The sequence below is a fragment of the Eupeodes corollae genome, chromosome 2, assembly GCF_945859685.1.
Source record: "Eupeodes corollae chromosome 2, idEupCoro1.1, whole genome shotgun sequence".
NCBI classification, from domain to species: domain Eukaryota; kingdom Metazoa; phylum Arthropoda; class Insecta; order Diptera; family Syrphidae; genus Eupeodes; species Eupeodes corollae.
The window spans coordinates 104,157,706-104,178,516 of NC_079148.1; the positions used below are offsets into that span (position 1 = coordinate 104,157,706).

Consider the following 20,811-nt stretch of genomic DNA (forward strand, 5'->3'; position numbering starts at 1 on the left):
TACTCCTCGTATTCCCCCATGGTTCATCAACCCGGAATCTCTAGAATTAAATTAAATTATAAAAAAGTTTGGACTTTTTTCCAGCTAGAGGTGTCCTTAGAAGGTGGGTCTTTAACTATTTAACTCTATTTTTACTGCCTCCCAAAACGAATTCACTTCCTCCTTAGGGATTTTTGAAAATCCTTGGGCAATTTCAAGTTTTTCTTGAAGACTTTTCATAAAGCCTTTCGAATTGAATTTTATTTGTGATAACTTTATTTGCCCTTCAAAAAAAAAAAAAAAAAACAGGTAAACACTTTCAAATTAAAACAATAGTAAAACTTACATGATTCTTTTCATATATTTTATTTTTATTTAATTTATCTTCGCAAGCTTAATTTTTTGTTCGTTTTAAAAACTCCGATCAAAATAATTGTTCGTAGAAAAAACTGCCAAACTTCCTATTCATTCGGGGCTAGTGATACCAATTTTCACGAACTCCGAATTTCGTAGCAATTTTTTTTAGTACGACAGGGAACCAATGATACAATTATTCGGGATTCGTACTACGAATCTATTACGACGGGGCCTGTGATAAGGCTGATTAACTCTAGCTAGTTATAAAAAAGTAAATACCAGCAATAGTATCTACCGCCAACTCTACACAGCCATCTCACTCGAATTTAAATCGGATGGATGGAAATTTATATTTACCGATGGTTGTAAGAAAACTGAAAATGGTGCCATTGCTTGCATTGGCAACTTGCCTGAATTCGCTTCAGTATTCACTGCAGAAGCATTCGCCATACTACAAGCTACTAAGACTGCGTCTAATTACCGTGGAAAACACATTATATGCTCTGATAGCATATCCGTACTTAACGCCATAAAAAACCCTAACAATAATACTGAACTCATATCAGAAATTAGATACCAAATCACCAAACAATATCAAGTTAATGTGGACCCCTAGACATGTAGGAATCCAGGGCAACGAATACGCTGACAGTGCAGCTAACTCAGCCAATAATGCTCCTGTATATAGCTTTAATATCCACAAAAAACAACATCTGCTAAAAATCATTCAAAAAGAGTCAAAATCCGTCATAACCCGCGACTGGAGTCTATATCACCATCATTAAAAAAAACTCAACCCTAATAAACTCGCTCCCGTATACCCAACCAACGTTTCCAAACACAAAATCTCTAATTTTGTACGACTTCGACTTGGACGCAAACCATAATCAAAAATTTATTTTAAAATAAATGTATTTATGAAATTCTCCAAAACCCTAGTTCCACAAATATCGAAAAAATATAAGATTTTCTTATAAAAGCAAACATTTTAATTTAAGTTTAAACCAAAATAAGAGCCAATAGTCTCCGCAGCTAGGCTCGTTAAACTATGTAATTTTAATTACCTGTTAATAAATAATAATAATAATAAAACCTTTTCAACCTATGCAATATTGCACCAATTATTTTTCACACCACTGTATATTGGTTCGTAACATGCAAGTTCTGTTGGTAGCTAACCTTCTTTAGGTACAACAATGACAATTGGCTTGATTGTACATTTCCAAATTTAAAATTATGAGACTTCAAATAAAAAAACTTTTTTTTTAGAAAATACATGCAATTTTATTGTGTAATCCTTTTCTTCTTTTTTTCTAAACAGTTTTTTTAGTTAACAACTTTGCTTGGTGGAATAATTGTTTCTTTTTAAATATATATATATATATATAAATAGTATACATATAACATACATGGAAATCTTTTTAAAATACATATACTTTATAAGGAAAAAAAATATATATCAAATCATATAACTTATTAGAGTTTAAAAGAAAGAGCACAACAAGTTCATCTCTTTCCTCTTCGATTTTCTTTTTTTTCGTTTGTAAAAATGTTTTGGGGCTATAAAATACATGAACGATTTTCACCGATGCAGTTCTTGAATTTAAAAAAAAAAAACAAATAGAATTTAATTAGACTTCATTTTTGTTTATGAATTATACAAAATTTAATAAAACATAATTAATAAACTACACCAGATCGCGAGCAACAAAAATCCATAGCTATTTTTTTTGGTTTAACTACATAAAAAAAAACAGCTGCAATTAGCTATGTTTGTTCATTTAAGCCCCATAACAAATAAACTCCTCCATCAACGGTAGTTTGTTTTTCTTTTTTTTTATTATACTTTTTCGTTTTTGATTGAGTTAACAATTTATTGTTTTTTCTTTTCTGTGAATTAGGAAAAAACAAAAAAAGAATACTTAACAAATTGGACACACATCACAGCCTATAGAATGTACAATCTTCTGATCTCACTGATGACCATCAGAAGGGAGAGAAAGGCATTTTCTTTCTGGTTCAACTAGAAATCAATACCTTTCTCAAATTATTCAATATTATATTAATAATAACAAAAAAAATACGAGAAAAATGATGTTAAATAGTTTTTAACAAAGTGTGTCCATTGTTAAATAAGTTTTGTGTTTTTTATTTTTATTATTTTTTTTTGTATTCATTTATATGACCCTCGCGTGCTAGGGAGAATCTTAAATGTGCAGAGAAAAATTCTGCAAGTCTTATATGCGCGTTGTAGAAAACAAACAGTATTTTTTTTAATGGACGTATATGATCTCGATTGTCATCATATACAAAAAATGCAGTCTTTACAAAAGAAAAAAATAATAATAATATTAATAATTTAAGTTTAATAAAAAAAAAATGTGAGAGCTTCGAGAAGAAGAGGGTAGTAGCCTTTTTCGATATTTATAAATCAGGTGTGGAGGGTAAAATGATGCATACACTCCCCCGTTTAAGAAACTAATTGTTCCCCTCTTTTTTTATGTTTTGTTTTTGAAACAAATTAACTTTAAGAACGATATGTTGTGATACTTAGATCGTTTGGAGGAATGCAGCAATATCAGGATTGGTGTTTGCTACAGCAGCGAATTTATCTGGATAATTTTCCCGAACTTCTTTGATCATGCCCAAGGCATTCTCGCATGTCTCATCATCGACAAACTCCTTTTTGTATAAAACATGAATGGCGATAGCGATAATCTGCTCAAGGAAGCTGACAATAGCTTCACGGCTCTGGATATAGAGCAGCTTGAAGCACTTGAAGATGGCAGCATTCTCATCAAAGTCTTCTTTGAGTGGAAGATGTTGCAAGAACACTGGCAGCACTTGTTGCAATGGAATCAAACTGCAATTGGTCATGATTAACCGAGCAATTGCACCGCAAATGTTGTCCAAAGCACCTGGTTTTGTTTCTGTTGACACTGATTTTGAAAGAGCAGTAAGGATTTGAGGGAACGATCTAAAATGATAAAATTTAAATGTTAATTCTGATAAGTTATTGTTTTAAGAAAAAAACATACTCATAGGATTTAGCCTCAGAGTAGAGCACCAACTCTCCAATTCCAAAGACAGCATTTTGTCTAGCTTGATCAAACTCGTCGGACAAACCATCAAGTAAAATTGGCAACAATGTGTCGAAGTAGGTTGCCGAACACGTTTGCAAAGGAGCGAAACATTCAGCAATGCAACCATAGGCGAAGCAACGTTGCGATTCCAAATCTTCGTTCTTTTTCGCTTTTTCCTATTAAAATCATAAGTAACAGTTTTTTAATCAATTTTATTTTTAAAATCCTTTTATATTGTTCTTACCAATTTGTGTAGAATAATTGGACAGACTCTTCCAAAGAACATGGCAAATTGCTCTGGACGCATTGCCTTGCCAAACAGAGGGATAATATTACCAGCCGATTCGACAATAGCCTCATCGTACTCGCTCTCCTCGTTCTCATCGTCACCACCAGCACCTCCAGTTGGGTCATCGAATTGACATGCAACCTTGCCCAAGAGCACATCATTAATGCAATCGAAGATGGTATCACGTAGATCATCATTGGGAATAGCCAATTGTTTCAAGTCCTTCAACAAATCCCCATAGCCCTCGACTGCAGCCATAACCACCGAAACTTCTTCATCGTCGCGAATGATTTGTCCCAATTTTGGGATCAAAATCACAACAGCATTCGACACACCCTGCACGTCCTTCTGTTTGTACAGGGCCAGAATGAAAGTAACTAAAGCATCGATGGAAACTTTACGGATGTCTTCTTGTGGATGGTCGATCATTTTGTAGACATTCTGATAGGACTGTTCGAGGTATGGAATGAAAGCAGCACCACTGTGCAAAGCGAATTCCTTCAAAGCCAAAATAGCCTCCTCCTTCTCGTCCAAATACGAATTCTCAACACTGTATCCAGCAATGTTGTCCAGATCGTCATCCTCTCCTTCGGACAATTCAATGTCGATTTCTTCATTTTCATCATTTTCGACAGTGGGCACAGGCAAATCGTCGTCCTTGAAGTTGGGAATAACTTCTTCGGTTGACAAAATCGATTCGTAAATCCTTTCCATGATCTTGGGGTAGACAGCTCCCATTTCTTCGTGAACAACTTCAGCCAGAGAAGCAATCAGATTGTACAATGCACGACGAACATCTGGATCGTCAGCTTCGGCCAATAAATTCAAGGCAAAGTTCATTGTGTCAGTGGCCAATGGCATGAAGTTCTCACGGCCAATTGTTCTTGCAATGGCAGCCAATGTGTCAATGGCCTGTGGTCTCAACGAAATGATATCTTCGTTATCGGTCTTGACCAAGTACATTTGGAGGGTTTGAATGAGTTGATTAAAGAATGGCAACATGTTTTCTTTAGCTGCATTTGCTGCAGCAGAAACAGCACTCAAAGCCAATTCACGCAAACGAACCGAATTGTTGGGGTCTAAGGCTTGGAAAAGTCTTTAAAAACAAAAATTATAATTAATTCATATTCATATTTCATTAAAAACGCAAAGGCAATGAAGAAAGGTGTTTAAATTTGATTCTTACCTGTCCATCAACAAGGGCAAATGAGGAACCAAAGCATCTTCAAGATTCTCGCAGAATGTTTCCAAGGCGTAGAACATACGATCGATGTGTTTGGGTTCAGTACCACCGCTCTATAGATAAACGCATCGAAGAGAGAAAAAAGGAAGAATATATTACTCGTTTAAGACTGTTCTTTTGGGGAAAAGGACTCAAAAGCAGCGATTGATGTGATCATTTTCAAATTAATCTTTAAATTTATACAAAAAATTGTTTTTGTTTGTTTTTTTAATTTCATTACATAGTTTTTTATTCAACCAAGGGATTAAAAAACTAAAGAAACATAAAGACATTAAACCAATATTACAGAAAAAAATTAAATATAGAAAAGGGGTAATACAAGGTTACATAAAACGGATATGAGTTGGAAAATTGCGGCGCCCATCAAGGAGAGTCAGTTCCTTAGTTGGTAAGAAGGTGAGTTAAGGGCATCATTTTAACCACCTAACTTGTTGCCCGAGGGCTAAAAAAGGCGTTGTAACCGAGGTCGGGCGGAATAAGTGGTTAAGTGAGAACTTAATACTAAAAAGGGATTCACATACATATCTTGACATCAAGATCTACTGTCAATTGGTGTAAATCAATAAAATTAAAGAGTAAGTTCACAAGCCATGTATGGGGTTTTCCAATAGAGTTCTACTAACTTTGAATTTAAGTCGTGAACACACCCTTTAACTAGCCACCGAATTGTCATTGTCTATTTATTCAGTAAACTCAAAATTCTAATATACAACATTTTCCTCTGACAGTGTTAGTTGGCACACTCCTCCGAAACGGCTTAACCAATTTCAATGAAATTTTGCATATACATATGTACATTCGGTAGGTCTGAGAATAGGTTTTTATTTATTTTTTATATTCCTAAGTGCTATTGTTTAATTGCATCAACATCGTACACGGTGCAACGATCTTACGATAGTATTAAGTGAAGCTATGTGAAGCATTGATTGCTATAGAGGATCTTTGCATTATCATTGCTAACTTACCACTTTTCGGAATGCATCCACCAAATCGAAATGCATCTGATTTAAGAGACATAGAATTGAATCGTGAACTACAATACAATACTGTAGAAATGGCAGCGATTGTCGCTCGCAATGTCTCACTAATGAATTGAATGAAGAACAAAGAACAATTTATCTCGCAGTTTCGGCAGGACAAGGTGGATTCTCTTTTTTTTTTATGCACCAGATGGTACTGCCAAAAAATTCCTTATTTCGCTAATTCTTGCTAAAATACGATCAAATAATGGTATCGCATTGGCTGTTGCATCTTCTGAGATTGCGGCAACTTTATTGGATGGAGGCAGAACAGCTCATTCATTATTTAAACTGCACTAAATGTTCAAAATAACCCAGACGCGGTGTGGAGTATAAAAAAAAAAACAATCATCCATGGAACAGTGCTGAAACAGTGTAAAATTATCATCTGAGATGAATGCACTATGGAACACAAACATTCGCTTGAGGTGTTGAACAGGACATTGAAAGATATAAAAAAACAACTTTAGACTATTTGGCGGCACTCTCAATCCAGGTGATTTCAGACAAAAACTTCCCGCAATTTTTGCAGAAAAAAATGTGGATGTCAACGAATTAAATCTCAAGATACAACATTTTTTACCAGGAAACTTGGTGTCATACAAGTCTATTGATACAATTTGTGATGCTACCGAAGCTGTAAATTATCTAAATGAGTTTTTAAACACTTTGGATTTACCAGGCATGCCACCGCATTATTTACAACTCAAGGTTGGATGCCCGCTGCTTCGTAATTTGAACTAAACACGGTTGTGCAACGGCGCCACGGCATGCGATAAGTATTTAAAAAAGTAATGAAAAAATGTTATCGAAGCCATTCAAACGCTTTCAATTTCCAATTAGATTGGCATTTGCAATGACTATCAATAAGTCCCAAGGTCAAACGATGTCTGTCTGCGGCTTTGCGGATTTGTTATTTTAATATTTTGCCACCATTTACAGTGCTCTCTACGTCTCTTACTTACATACTACATCCTTACACACAAAAAGTTATTTATTTCTATCAAAATATTCTCTAGAAATTATTTATATGACAAAACAACGTTTGTCGGGTCAGCTAGTTTTCACTATAGACTTTACTTTAAGAGCGTTAACTCAAATTTTTGGTCGTAATTCTTGTCCTAGTAGTAGTCTACATATTTCGTTGTGTGATGTTGTCGTGTCAGTGAGACAACATGTTGGTCGGAGTGTCGAAATTATCGCTGCCATTCATGCGTCTGTGCAAACGATCGAAATCAGTCAATTCCACGGTTTTCTTAGACCACATTATGGCGTATTTTGCGTAAAGATCTTGGTTTACACCCATTTACGATGAAGCTGCCTTAAGAATTGAAGCCAATGGACCATTTGCAGCGACACGACGTACGTCGTGTGAATTTCATTCCAAGATCATCTTCAGTGACGAAAGCTCATTTTTGATTCTACATTTCAAAATTTGTTTCTTGATTCACAACTTTATCCACAAAAAATAACTATTTGTTTCGGTTTGCATGCCAACAGCATGATAACGATCATTGCAAAAAGCCACACAGCACACGTCACAACATTATGCCAGAAAATGGGAAAGCCGATTGGCCGCCTCGTTCGAGCGACTTAACGCCTCTACTTTTTTTTATTTAAGCAACAGCATTGGAAGTGTCCAGAGCCAACATGGAAAGCGAAATAGAGGACTATTCGACCGAAATGGATGGCCTAGCCATCGTTTTTCTATTTTCCGGGCGGAAATTCCTTTTCCTGAACAGCTGATACTTTCAGTTCAAAAGTGAAACGAATCGTTCCACTGATTTATGTTCCAATTTCACACAATTCCAATGACAGATTTCTGTAAATTGTACTGCATCTATTGATGTATTTTGAAGTAAACCTGGTTATTATTTTGAGGCTGTAAAGAATAGTCGTAAGATAGTTTGGTTAAGATGGGCAAGGAAAAAATGCCTAATTATTTCTCAAACTTGACAAGGAAGGACATTTACAGAGAAAGGGAAATTAGACACTATTTTCTTTGCCGTTGTCGCTGGCAACTACGATAATGGGCATTGTCATCTTATACAGGGTGCATCAGAGAAATCTTTATTTAAGTTAGTTAAACGATTCTTGCAGCGTTGGAAAAAGGAAGAATGCACTTTTAACCAAGGAGGACTGGTATGCCAAACAGCGCATTTGCAATGGATTGCTTTTTTCCAAGAAATAATTCCTACATGGTTCCATGTAGGTTGTCGTAAAAAATGGAATATGTGTTATCTGTGTAAAAAAAAAGCTGTTAAGATGGAAGTAGCGACAACGCAGGGCTTCATCCGTCTTAATGACGGAACGGTTAACGCTAGATGCTGCTGTTTAAGGGTTTATTCGTCCGGACTTGTTTTGCAGAAAAACTAAGTCGTACCTAATTCGAAATGATTAATTTCGATTCCATTCTACCAAAACTTCAACATTTAAGTTAAGAAAAATCTACCAAAATATTGTGTTGCGTTTGCGTAAAAGTATAGAAAATCAGGGCATCTGAAGGACGTTATTTTTATAACCCACAAGCTTTCCAAATGTAATTATCCATTTCTCTGAGGCACCTGGTATTTGTTGTAAGCCAATATATCGTAAATATAACTGGGAACCTTGCATATAAAAATCGTAAGAACGGATGGCATTATAGATAGGCCATATCTGTTAGAAAAAGAATGCAGTCGGTTAAGTTTACTTCAACTTGGGTTGATTGATATAAAAAAGTAATTTACAAGATTCAATATTTTGTCGCGCTTTTGTGAAACATAAAATAAAACAGATTCTGAAGTCGCCGTGATTTTATTTTTGGTTTAGAAACGATCACAAGTAATTTACAATTTAATTTATTATAATAAAGATGATTTAGCAATTTTTGTTTGCAGAAATAGAAGAACAAAAACTAATGCAAATAAGATTTCAAGCACAATAGTTTCATAGAACCTTGACTGGGTAAATAGAGTAACACAACACCAAAAGCAAATCGAAAACATCAACAAAGTTTCTAAAACTAAACATAAATATACATCAAATCAAAACAAAATAAACTAATTCAAAGCTCCGGTTAAAGTGCTCCTTCACATCTCAAATTGTTTTTAAAGATTACTTTTGTAAGAAAAAAAAAATGATCACATCGAACAAAAATTGGAAAGACAAAATATATAATTATAATCAATTTATATTTTTGTCAATCATCATCATTGTTGGTTGTCTTATGTTTTAACCCAATTTGTTAACAGAGATTTTCGTTTGATTTGAAGACCACTCAAGTGTAAAATTGAGTCGCTATTTGCTTTTCCTGATTGCGCTGAAGCTGAATTCTTGTAAATAGTGAGGGAAAACAGCTTTGAATAAGTCACGATAAAACAGATATGCGACAGAAAGAAAGAGAGAGAGAACAAAAAAAGAAATCAATCAACTTACCCTCAATTCGTTGCACAATTGTTGTAAGAATTCAAATAGAATTGGTAGAATTTCAGGTGCGAATTTTGTGATGTCCGGTTGCAAATGTTCAGAGAATTGACCCAATGCAAAGAATGCAGCATTACGAACAATTGGATTCAAATCAGTGATTCCCACTTTAACAATATTCAACATTGTTTCCAGATATTTATTGCAAATGGCCTCAGAGCAGCCTTCAGCAATGACAGCCATGCTTAGGAAGGCAGCCTTACGTGGCAACGGATCGCTACCTTGTAGGGCTGGCTCCAAAAGCTGCAATAGTGGGGGGATGAGTTTCTCTGGGGGAACATGCAGTGCCAGCAGATCCATTGTCTGTGTTGCAGTTGTCATTGGGTTGGAATTGTCCTCACCCAAGAAGTATTCTTCATCATCTAATTAAAAAAAAAATAGAAATAAGTATTTGAAAACAAAATAAATGCATTTCCATTCTTTTACCATCTGCTGATTCTGGTTCAGTGGCCATTAAATTGAAGACAACTTGAATGATAGGTTCAACAAGTTTCTGCTTAACAATGACCTTCTTCTTCAAACGCACCAACCAACCGATGTAAGCTACCGTCTTCACACGAACCGAACTATCCAATTGAGTGTTGTTTGAAGCCTCCAAGCAGAAGTCCAACAAAGCTCGGATGTTTGTTGTCAACAACTTTGGGGTGTAGTCAGCCATGCTTTCCAAAATATCAAAAGCTTGAACAAACTTTAAACATACAAATTAAAAATGAGTACCATCTTCAAAAAAACAAAACAAAATGCTGTTATTATTTTACCTTGTCAGAATCTTGGACGGCGAAAGCTTGAAGAGACTTAATAACCAAAGGAATGGATTTCTGGTAAGTCAACTCAGCTGTGTTGTGACCCAAAATGAACGGCACCAAATAAGTCATGCCCATGAGAATGTTGTAAATCACTGGAGTAGCCATGTTTCCACTAGCTTCGGTAGCTACCAAAGCTGCAGTAAACATTTCACAAATAGATTCCATGTGAGCGACAAATTGTTCAGGTGCTACATCGGTTAATGTGGCAAAGATCGATGAGCCCAATTCACTTTGTTTTGGATCAGATGAACTACAATGGCTGTAGACAAACTGCAAGACCTCTTGGATCCATGATCCCTTCTTATCGGCCTCGTGACGAATCAAAACTCCAATAAATTGAGCGATGGAACTGCGAACTGATTTTTCTTGTTCCTGCATCAGGGCATTGAGCATTCCTTGTTTGATTCTATATTTGAAAAAAAAAGCAAAGTAATGATTAATAAATAATGAAAATGAAATAGTTTTTGTATTTCTTACATCACTTGTTGTTCTGGAGCAATAAGCTGCCAATTGCGAAGTTTTCCCAAACGTTTCTTCAACAAAACCGCCGAGTATTGACGGATTTGAGGTTCCTTTGATGACACTACGAGTTGACATAGTGCTGGAATAGTTTCGGGATGCTTGTAGGCTTCCTGCAAATCAGCTGTTGCCTAAGGAAGAAATAAATTATAATTTGAATTACAGAATTAAAAAAGTAGGACTCCTTTTGTTAAAATATATTTCAAGTCATTTCTTTTTTTTTTATTTCGCATTCGAAAGATCGGTGGTCAGGTTAGGTTAGGTTAAAGTGGCTGTCCAAGTTGGAAACGGACACACTTAGGCCAGTTTACTGGCCCATTGTGACACGACATGAATCTTGAGGTTTCCTCCTAAACTCAATGGAACCAGTTTGAGTCACTTAGGTGAGGCTGATTATGATTTAGATCGTTAAAGAAAAATCCTCCTAGGTAGTTCTTGCGTTTTTGAGCCAGAGCAGGGCATGTACAGAGAAGATGAAGAATTGTTTCCTCATCTTCCTTGTCCATACAGCTCCTGCAAGTCATTTAAGAATACGCCTAGTCGTGTGGCGTGACACCTATTATCGAGCTTATATGCGATCTGCTTAGTGATAGCAAGCACCTTGAACGTTTAAATCTAGTGTTCGAACGGTGGGCTTTTGTTTGATTTAAAATGAAAACATACGACAATTATATTCCATATGGTGTTAACGTTCCTTTGTTGCACTATTTGATCCATCTATACCTTCACTTTTCTTTCAATAAAAAGAAAACACAATTTTCTATTTTAAAAACCATTGGTTTAAGAGAAAACTAAACAAATCACCACGTTAAGTTTATTTACCTATGATTTAGATTCTTACAACTAAAGGGGAGGAAGGAAGTGATATAAAACAGACACACAATAGGTATAAGTAGGTACCTCTACCTCTGCCTATAGAAAGAAAAGCCGCATTTTACTTTGCAAAAAAAAGCAGCCCCCATTTTAGAAACGACGACAAGCAGCGATGTAATGTATTGTTCTTGTTGTTGTTTCTGTTGCTCGAGTAATTTTTCATTTTTACGTAAATGACAACAATAATAAGTTTTCGTGGGAAACATTTGGCTGTTGAGTCATTGCGTTGAATGAGTAAAAATAGGTAATTGTAGTGCTGCAAAATAATAGATAACTGTATAGAATAGGTCTGTTTTTTTTTTGTTATTGTTATTTTTTCTTGATCCCTAATTTATGATCTTATTATGATGTTGAAAATGATTTCTCAGGAAGCCTCAGGTAGTCATGATCAATATGAAGGATTTATTTTTTCTTAACTTTTGTTAAATTATAAAGATGAGCAACTTCCGGCATCTGCTGCATCGTGTTTCAAAGAATATCTTAAGATATATATTTAATTTGTATTTGAATGACTTTTGTACGTACCTACATATGCATATATGTACATATGTATGTATCTCAGTTCAATTTTGTGTAATTTCTAAAATATTGTTTGTATAGTTTATGAAATTCGAAACTCATTTTATTCTTCGACTCAATTCTTTTCATGTGTTTATTTATGATATAAATTTTAAGAATAAGATCAAAGTATCAAAGTGAGGATATTACATTTCAAACAATATTATATTGATATTAAGAATCTAATAAATAGGTCCCAAAATGTTTGGGTACATAAAATCTTTCCTTTCTAATAGAAAATTTTGTGTGAGGGTAAATAATACATACTCTTCAAACTTTCCTCTACACAATGGCATCCCACAGGGATCGCCACTTTCAGTAATGCTCTTTTCTATTGCATTTGATGAAATCAGCAACATTATATCTAAATATAAAATTCTTGATCATTGTTGTTATGCTGATGACGTATACACACTTTGTAAAAACAATGATTTAGATACAACTGAAACGATTTTTATGCAAGTATTAAAAGATATTGCAGATTGGTCCACTTATTCCGGTGCCAACATTGCATTACAGAAGTGTAAAACATTTCATATATGTAGGAAAAAATCTTGCCCTAACTTAAAATTAAGTATTAACGAAGTAGAATTACAAGCTGTTAATAATTTAAGTATATTGGGATTAACTTTTAACAATAAATTAAAATGGACCGATCATTGTATAAAACTAAAAAAACACTTGCTGCAAGGCTAACATTATCAGATATCTATCCTCAAAAAAATGTAAAATTCACATAAATACACTTTGTTACCTTACAAAAATGTTAATATTAAATAAAATAGACTATGGGCTCAACATTTACTGTCCTAAATCAACACTCAACATAATAAAACCTACATACCATCAAGCTGCAAGACGATCAATAAACGCATTCCAAACCACACCAATCAAAAACATATTAGCTGAATCCGGGTTGCCTTCACTTAATGAGAGATATGAGGAAACGATTTTAAAATCAGCTACAAAGCTCTTGTTCCCCTCCAGATCCGTTATAAACAAAGATACTAATTCATCCCTTCGATCCGCCAAAAAAGAATCACATCAGCAATTTCATGTATATGGAACCACATATCAACCTTTAACTTGCCCACTAAAACCTCCATTATTCGAACATCATCATACCCTCCCTGCATGTGCAGACCAGAATCTTTTGAGTTGTCATTGGCCAATTACTCTAAAGACTATACACCAAAAATCGTTTACCGAAAAGTATTCGACACCATAGAAAATGAACTCATAAGCAGGAATTGGAAATTCATATTCTCTGACGGTTCTAAAACAGAGCACCACACAGGCTTTGCTGTAACATCACAAAATGGCAAACTACTCAGGATAGGTCTCTTCCCTAAATACTCATCAGTTTTTACCGCAGAAGCTCTAGCTGTCTACGAAGCTTTAAAATATGCAAGCAACACCAAAGGACACTGTGTCGTATGTACAGACAGCCTCTCGGTCATCCATGCTATCATGAACTTGAATAACAGGTCCCCATCAATCACAATTCTTAGGGATATTGTTATCAAGACAGCAAACAAAGCAAAAATTATGTGGGTCCCTGCCCACATCGGCATCATGGGTAACGAATACGCTGACAAAGCTGCGAATTCTGCCAACAAATCCCCCTCCTTCTTATTCAATGCATTCGATGAGTCGGATCTTATAAGAACCATCAGAAATAAAATCGAGACAATCCAGAGGCAAAGATGGTCGACATATACCCACCACTACTCTAAAATCAATATTAGCAAAACCAAACCCATATTCCCAGCTACTGTACCCAAGGAAACTATCACAAATTTCGTTCGTCTTCGTTTAGGCCACACATCTTTAACTCACCAACATCTTCTAAAAAAAGTAAACCCACCGATCTGCTCTACTTGCACAGTAACAATGGACATGCCACACCTACTAGCCCACATAAACCGACTTTTATCTAACAAAAATGTTAACATTTACGAACTACTTAAAAATATAAATGTACAAAACCTAGAAACTATTCAAAAATTAATTTTAAAACTTAACTTTATATTATAAATCTTTATCAACGAGCCGAAAGCCTATGCAGCTTGTGCTCTCTAAATTTTGTACTAACTTAGCAATTTAAGATTACTATGTTAGTCTGTATAAATAAATAAGAATCTAAGAGCGTAGAAAATTTCGCTTTCAAAAAACGTAAAATTCCAATTCGCCACAGATTGAGGAAACACAATTTAACTGTGTGTAGTCCACAAAAAGTTACTCTTCTTATTACCAAACATGTTCAGACAAAGAAAAATGGTGCAACGTTTTATAGACGGATAAGAGCAAAATCTTATCGTTGGATCTCGTTAATATTTTAGAAGCTTTCTAAAAAGCTGAAAATATATGTATATAGGTAACCTTAAATATCAGCAAAGTAGTTAAGCATGGAGGTTCAACTACAATGGTGTCTTCTTGCTTTTCATACTACAGAGTTGAGTCAAACCATTCATGGATCTACATATAACATGTTATTCCAAAATGTAATGCACAGAGAAAGAGATGCGGCTTTTTTGAGTCTTTCAAGAGGATATTGACCTCATAACACTCCAGCAAAAAGACCAATAACTTGTTTGGAAATCATTTAACTAATGTGATGGAATGACCAGTGCAATAGAATCTGGTCTAAGCCTAATAAGAAATTTGCAGGCAGATGTGAAAAAAAAACATCTTTTAAAATGAGCTGACTAGCAACGAAGGGTTAAGGTATACTACGGTCGAAAAGTAGTGCAAATTATCTAACAGCTAAATGAGGTTGATTGACTAAAACAGTAAAGGTATGAAAGTCTAAAATCCACGTTTCATCAAAATAACTTAAGCCAAGACCAAACTCTAGCAAAATCACTGTTTTTTAACGATTCGTATAAAAATAAAAACCATCTTATTATACGAGAATTGCTACTTATATTTTTGGCCTAATAATGAAAAAACAAACAATTACGATTAAAATTGGTTTTACTGTTTTTCAATATATTCTCCATGAAGAGCAATACATTTTTGCATGTGCTTGAACCATTTTCCTTGCACTTTTTCCACTCCGATTGAGTTACCTCCAAAAAATTGTCTTTGGATGCATCAATTGCTTCTTCAGGGGTCGAAAAACGTTTTCCGCGCAATTTTTTTTTTAATGTGCGGAAATAAAAAGTAGTCACTGGGTGCCAAATCAGGACTGTACGACGGATGACCCATTAATTCGATGTTTTGGCTGGTCAAAAATTCCTTTGTTTGCCCCGATGTGTGAGAGCTTGCATTGTCATGATGAAGAATGATTCGCCTCTTCTTCTGCTTTTTTTCAAATTTCTCCGATGAGTTCTGGCAAACAAATAATCGTTTACCATTCATAATTGACCGAATTGCTTTGCTCTAACGCTGTAGTAGCCAAGTGACCGGTAATGCCGGAGAAACATAAAGAAAACCATTTGCTTCGAAGTACATCTTCCGCGAACAATTTTCGTTAGATTTGGCTCATCTTGGAAGACCCATACAGTCGATTGCTGTTTTGTTTCGCGCTCATACGCATATATCCATGATTCGACACCTGTGTAGATATTATACACAGCCTTTGATGCACCTTGACCGTATTTTTTCACCATTTCCTTGTACCAATCAACGCGGGCCTTCTTTTGAGTGTTTGTCAGAATCGAACGTGAACAAACCTTTTATACGACCAAATATTCATGTAAATGTCTTATTTATGCTAGTCAAACTAAAGCCCAAAGATGCCTTTATCTCACGATATGTAACATGTCGATCTTTATCAGTTCATGCCCAGCATAGATATTTTGTGGCACAACAACCGATTTTAGATGACCTTCACGATATTAGTCCTGGAGCGAACGACGACCATGATTGAATTCGTTATACCAGTTTTTTTACAGTGCTATAGGATGGTACCTTATCGCTGTAGAAGGAATTAAGTTCATCGCTGCACTCTTGTCTTAATAATCCACGTAGAAAGTTATGAAAAATAATCGCACATCGAGATGAATTTTTCAAGTTACTGTCAACAACACAAATCGCACTCAAATGAAACATGTTCCGTTGAAAATGTCAGATGGCGCCACTTACTGTTACCTAGGCTAGAAATATAAGTAGCAACCTTCGAAAAACGTTAAATATTTCAGTTTTTTTTTTTTTCAAATCCACGGTTTATACAAAATTACATAACCTAAGCAAGTCTTACTAATTACATGCTAGGACTTAAGCAATATACTAGTTAACGTAACAATATTTAAATATTTACCAGTCTCTTTGTCTAGTCTAGATCTAGTAACACAAGATGAGTCACAAAGTAAACGTACTTATTTAAATAAGAACGACCTCCTTTTGTTAATAAATTTCGAAAAATAATTAGAAACAATAAAAAAAGAGTAAACATAATGTAGGTACTTTTCTTATCACTGTGCATGCTCTTCACACACAAAAAATGATAAACGGTAAAGGGTTCTCCTTCTGCTGTTATTGTGCAGCATGTTTTTGGTAAACCTGTTAATTTTTTTAATATCGACAATTCAAACCAGCTTACAAAAGAATATTTGAAATCAAAAGCTTGGAAAAATAATTAGAAACAGCGAGGAAGAAATATTGAAAAAGTGATATTATTTAACGGTAAATCTTTGGTGCTACATTTATGTTTTTGTTCAAAAATCTTAGCTTTACTATCTAGGTAAAAAAAAATGGATAAAAACAAGAGCTGCACACCAAAGCTAAGGAAGATTATCATTCACAAGTAGTGCAAGGACAAAGCTACCATGGATAACATCGCCAAGGATTTGCTTTGCTCCAAAAAGATGGTACATGGAGCAATTAAGATCTATACGGAGAGAGGCAGCATAAAAACTCCCAAAAGGAAAAACCGTGCAAGAAAAACAACTGCCAAAGAGGACAGACTTATCTGTAGACTAAGCAAGGCCAATCCTTTTGCGCTCAGCAAGGAAATTCATTCAGCTGTATAATGCCAATTAAATGCAGGATTTGCGGGCTTGCATTGCTCGCAAAAAGCGACAAGTTTAAAACAAAAATTATTTTTTTTAAATAAATATCATTTAACATCACGAAAATAAATATAAACCAGCTTGAGTTTTCATACATGCGTTTCGCCCCGATGAATTGGTTGGGCTCATCAGAAGATGACCATTACACCTTGTCTTGACGCAGATTTTCTCGAACAAATCGAGATACCATATAATCCGAGCTACATAGAGCAACTGCGAATTATATAGTTGCTACAAGCTATTTTTGTTGCCTAGCTATGGGACTTTTAAAGAAGAAATATGTGACTGTTATTTTCGTGATTTTAAATCATATTTATTCAAAACGGTGTACAGGAAAAAAACAATTTTGCTGTTAACAGTCAAATATTTCTTCTTCAAAATTTAAACCGTCCGTCGATTAGCATTTGCCAAGGAACATGGAAAAAAGTATTCTGGAGCGATGAATCAAAATTTAATATGTTTGGATCGGGATCATGACGAAATCTCGAATGCCAAAAATCTCGAAAATAAAAAAAAAATGATCTAGAACGCAAAAATCTCGAATCCACAAAAATCCAGAATTAACAAAAATATTGAAAGGCTCTATCTAGAAAAAAAATCTCGAAAAAAAAATAAAAATTCGAGATTTTTTTTGTATTTTTAACAGTTGAAACTCAATAAAACACAAATACGCCTAATATCAAAACAATAAGTAGCAATGTGCAATTGTATGATTGATAACTTTACTTGTCTTGTCAACTTTAAGTTTGTTAAGGAGAAGTAAGTTATCCAGAATCTATGTTTGAATTTTTGAGGCAATGTTTAAAATTCGCGCGAGTTTTATATTTGAGAGAAGTTGTTCGCGCGAATTTTAAACATTGTCTCAAAAATTCAAACATACATTCTGGATTTTTGCATTCGAGATTTTTTTTTTTCTAGATTTTGGCATTTCGAGATTTTATTTTTTTGTTTTCGAAATTTTTTCCATTCTAGATTTTTGTTTTCGAGATTTTCATATTTGAGATTTTTACTTTCTAGATAATTGATTTCTAGATATCGCTCTAGACCCGTTTGGGTCTGATGGTAAAAGATTTGTAAAACGCCCAGTTAACAAAGAACTCGATCCTTAGTACACCATCAAAACGATCAAACATGGTGGTGGAAATGTGATGGTTTGGGGAGCCTTTTTGTGGAATGGCGTTGGTCCTATTGTGCTCATCGATGGCCGAATGGATCAGCATATTTATTAAAACATATTGGAAAATGTTATTGAGCTATATGCTTTTAATCATCTGCCAGTAACATACATGATCCTAAACACACTTCACGTTTAGTTAATGGTTGGTTTGAGGAACAAAACATCAAGATTTTAAGCTGGCCAGCACAAAACCCTGATCTGAATCCGATTAAAAACTTGTGGGCTGATATTGAGAGCAGATTGCGAGTCAAATTTTTGAAAAATTCTAATCAGTTGTTCAAAAACATTGAAAAAGTTTGGCGGATATACTTCAAAGCTGTCAAGTTTTTGTAGCTTGTTTACCTTAACGGTGTGTAGCTGTAATGGCTAATAAGGGTTACCCTACAAAATATAATTTCTTTACCTTTTGTTTGTTTCTCTTTTTCAGTGAACTGATGTTTTTTTAATTACCTATTTTTCCACACTTTTATTTCGTTTTTTTTTTCGAATATAGTTTATATGGCATTATTCCTATTTGTTTTATTTTTTTAAAAACATTTGTCTTTGTTATTTGTTGATATTTATTTAGTTTTATTAAGGTTATCTACCTTTTGTAAATAAAAAAGTAAAACAAAAAATTATGTTTCTAATTATTTTTGCACCACTGTATGTAGGTATAGAACAAAATTATATTTTACTTATTTATTTAGTTCTTCCCCCCAGCAAACTATAAAACACAGCCACAAAACATAATACCTACCAATCTATCTTATAGCACAATTATTGTAAATAAATAGGGGTATATCATCTGTATGAGGTGTTAATAAAGAAAACGTGGTTTCCTCCCTCGCATTTCTATTGCAAATAAAAATCTCCCTGCAATGTGATTTTAAAAAAAGTGATTCAAACGAGAATAGGTTCCTAAATTGCACTGTTACCTAAAAATGATCTTTGGACCAATAAAATTTCACAAATCATAATCTATCCACTTAAATAATTCGCAAAGCAGACACGATAATCTCAAAAAGTCATCAATCAAACATAAATAATTTAAAAAAATCTACAGATACAGATATGCATAGGTACCTACATATGTACGTTAGCTATTTTTTCAAGCTCCTTTCATTATATTATTTATTCCATACCTACCTATTTTAACTGCTGCAGTTTGAGTGCGTAGAATACTCAAAAAATGATCATCATAATTCTCAATTTTGTTCAGTTTCTCATTATCTACTTGGCAACAATACTTGGAGAAAATAGATTCCATAGCAATAATTAATGTTTCTTCAGCTGGCTAATTGTCTGGGTGAGACTGAAAGAGAGCCAACATCCGAGAAATGAGAAGAATTAAACAATTGCCAACTCAACGATTTACGAAAAACCATTGAATCCAAGTAATGTGCAAAGATTTTTGTAAAAATACGACTGGAATACTAGAAAAATAGGAGTGGCAAGTAAAATAAACGGCGGCCGCCGCTGCCTAGTGCCTCAAAACAAACACGTGTGTACCATGTACAATGGATAAACCATTTCATCTAAACGAAATATTTTAGATATGATTCACATTCCTGCAGCTTCATAGAGCGTAACGTACCGGAAAAGAAAACTACTTAAAATTAAACAAAAAAAAAGAAGATCGTGTTCCATACAGAAGAAGCTTCGCTATTGTCTTTGCCATCGTCACAAAAAACCCCACCCGCAATTTGATTTTTATTATTTTTTTTTTTTTTCCAGGGAAGAACTTTTTCATGGATCTGAATCTGATCACATAGCAGAGCTCTATACCTACACGACCACGGGGCAAGAGCTTTTTATTTTCTTCATCAATATGTCCGCACGGTAAAGGAGGTCATCATCAACGTCGTCGGCAATAGCCATTAACGAGCTGAGAGCTACCACGTGTTTTTGTACTTTTTGCAAAACTTTTTTGCGAATCTAACCTTGTTTAAGAATTTTTTCTGTCATAAAATTTCGATGCACATTGTGCAAAATTTGAAATTCCCGATTTTCGTATCGGAATGAGAAGTTTCGTGTGAAAAATCTATAAAGGAATTTTTAAAGGGAAAAAAGGTCAAACTTACCTTTTGGATAACATCGTTGTCTGCCACTAAAAGATTAGCGATAATTTGTTCCATTTTTTCGGTTTTATTTCGTCAATGGGGTTCGCTGGATTTTCTTCTCACGAGAACTTGTTGGATATTTTGTGTTTTTGTTTCTATATTTCTCCGATTAGTCGATGAACACTGAGTTTTTTTTCCCGTTTTTAGTGTTGATTTTTGAAAGTCGATCAGTGAATTTATTTATGATGAAAATTTTCACACACAAATTTGCTTTTGCTGCACCAAAGAAAAAACGTGTACTCGACCAACCAACTAGCCACACGAAACGAAAATAAATTCAAAAATTCGATGTTGCGTGCGATGTGTTCTCTTTTTTTTTGCACAAC

General features: G+C 34.5%; 1 protein-coding gene across 1 annotated transcript; it reads right to left on the minus strand.

Moving 5' to 3' along the window:
• Nucleotides 1-1,861: 1,861 nt before the first annotated feature.
• Nucleotides 1,862-20,783, minus strand: LOC129944225 (importin-4-like). Its single transcript, XM_056053524.1, has 9 exons — nucleotides 20,447-20,783; nucleotides 10,719-10,891; nucleotides 10,194-10,647; nucleotides 9,862-10,123; nucleotides 9,388-9,797; nucleotides 4,895-5,004; nucleotides 3,664-4,804; nucleotides 3,375-3,595; nucleotides 1,862-3,313 (listed from the first exon to the last, which is right to left on the minus strand). Exons 1-9 carry the CDS (start codon nucleotides 20,498-20,500, stop codon nucleotides 2,887-2,889), a joined length of 3,252 nt encoding a protein of 1,083 aa, XP_055909499.1. The 5' UTR covers nucleotides 20,501-20,783; the 3' UTR covers nucleotides 1,862-2,886.
• Nucleotides 20,784-20,811: the final 28 nt, after the last annotated feature.

Coding starts and splice junctions, on each gene's coding strand:
- LOC129944225 (XM_056053524.1), bottom strand. CDS start 20,500: ATGGAACAAATTATCGCTAATCTTTTAGTGGCAGACAACGATGTTATC. Junction 10,648..10,718: donor GCTCCAGAACAACAAGTGAT/GTAAGAAATACA, acceptor TTTCAAATATAG/AATCAAACAAGGAATGCTCA. Junction 5,005..9,387: donor AATTGTGCAACGAATTGAGG/GTAAGTTGATTG, acceptor GTTTATCTATAG/AGCGGTGGTACTGAACCCAA.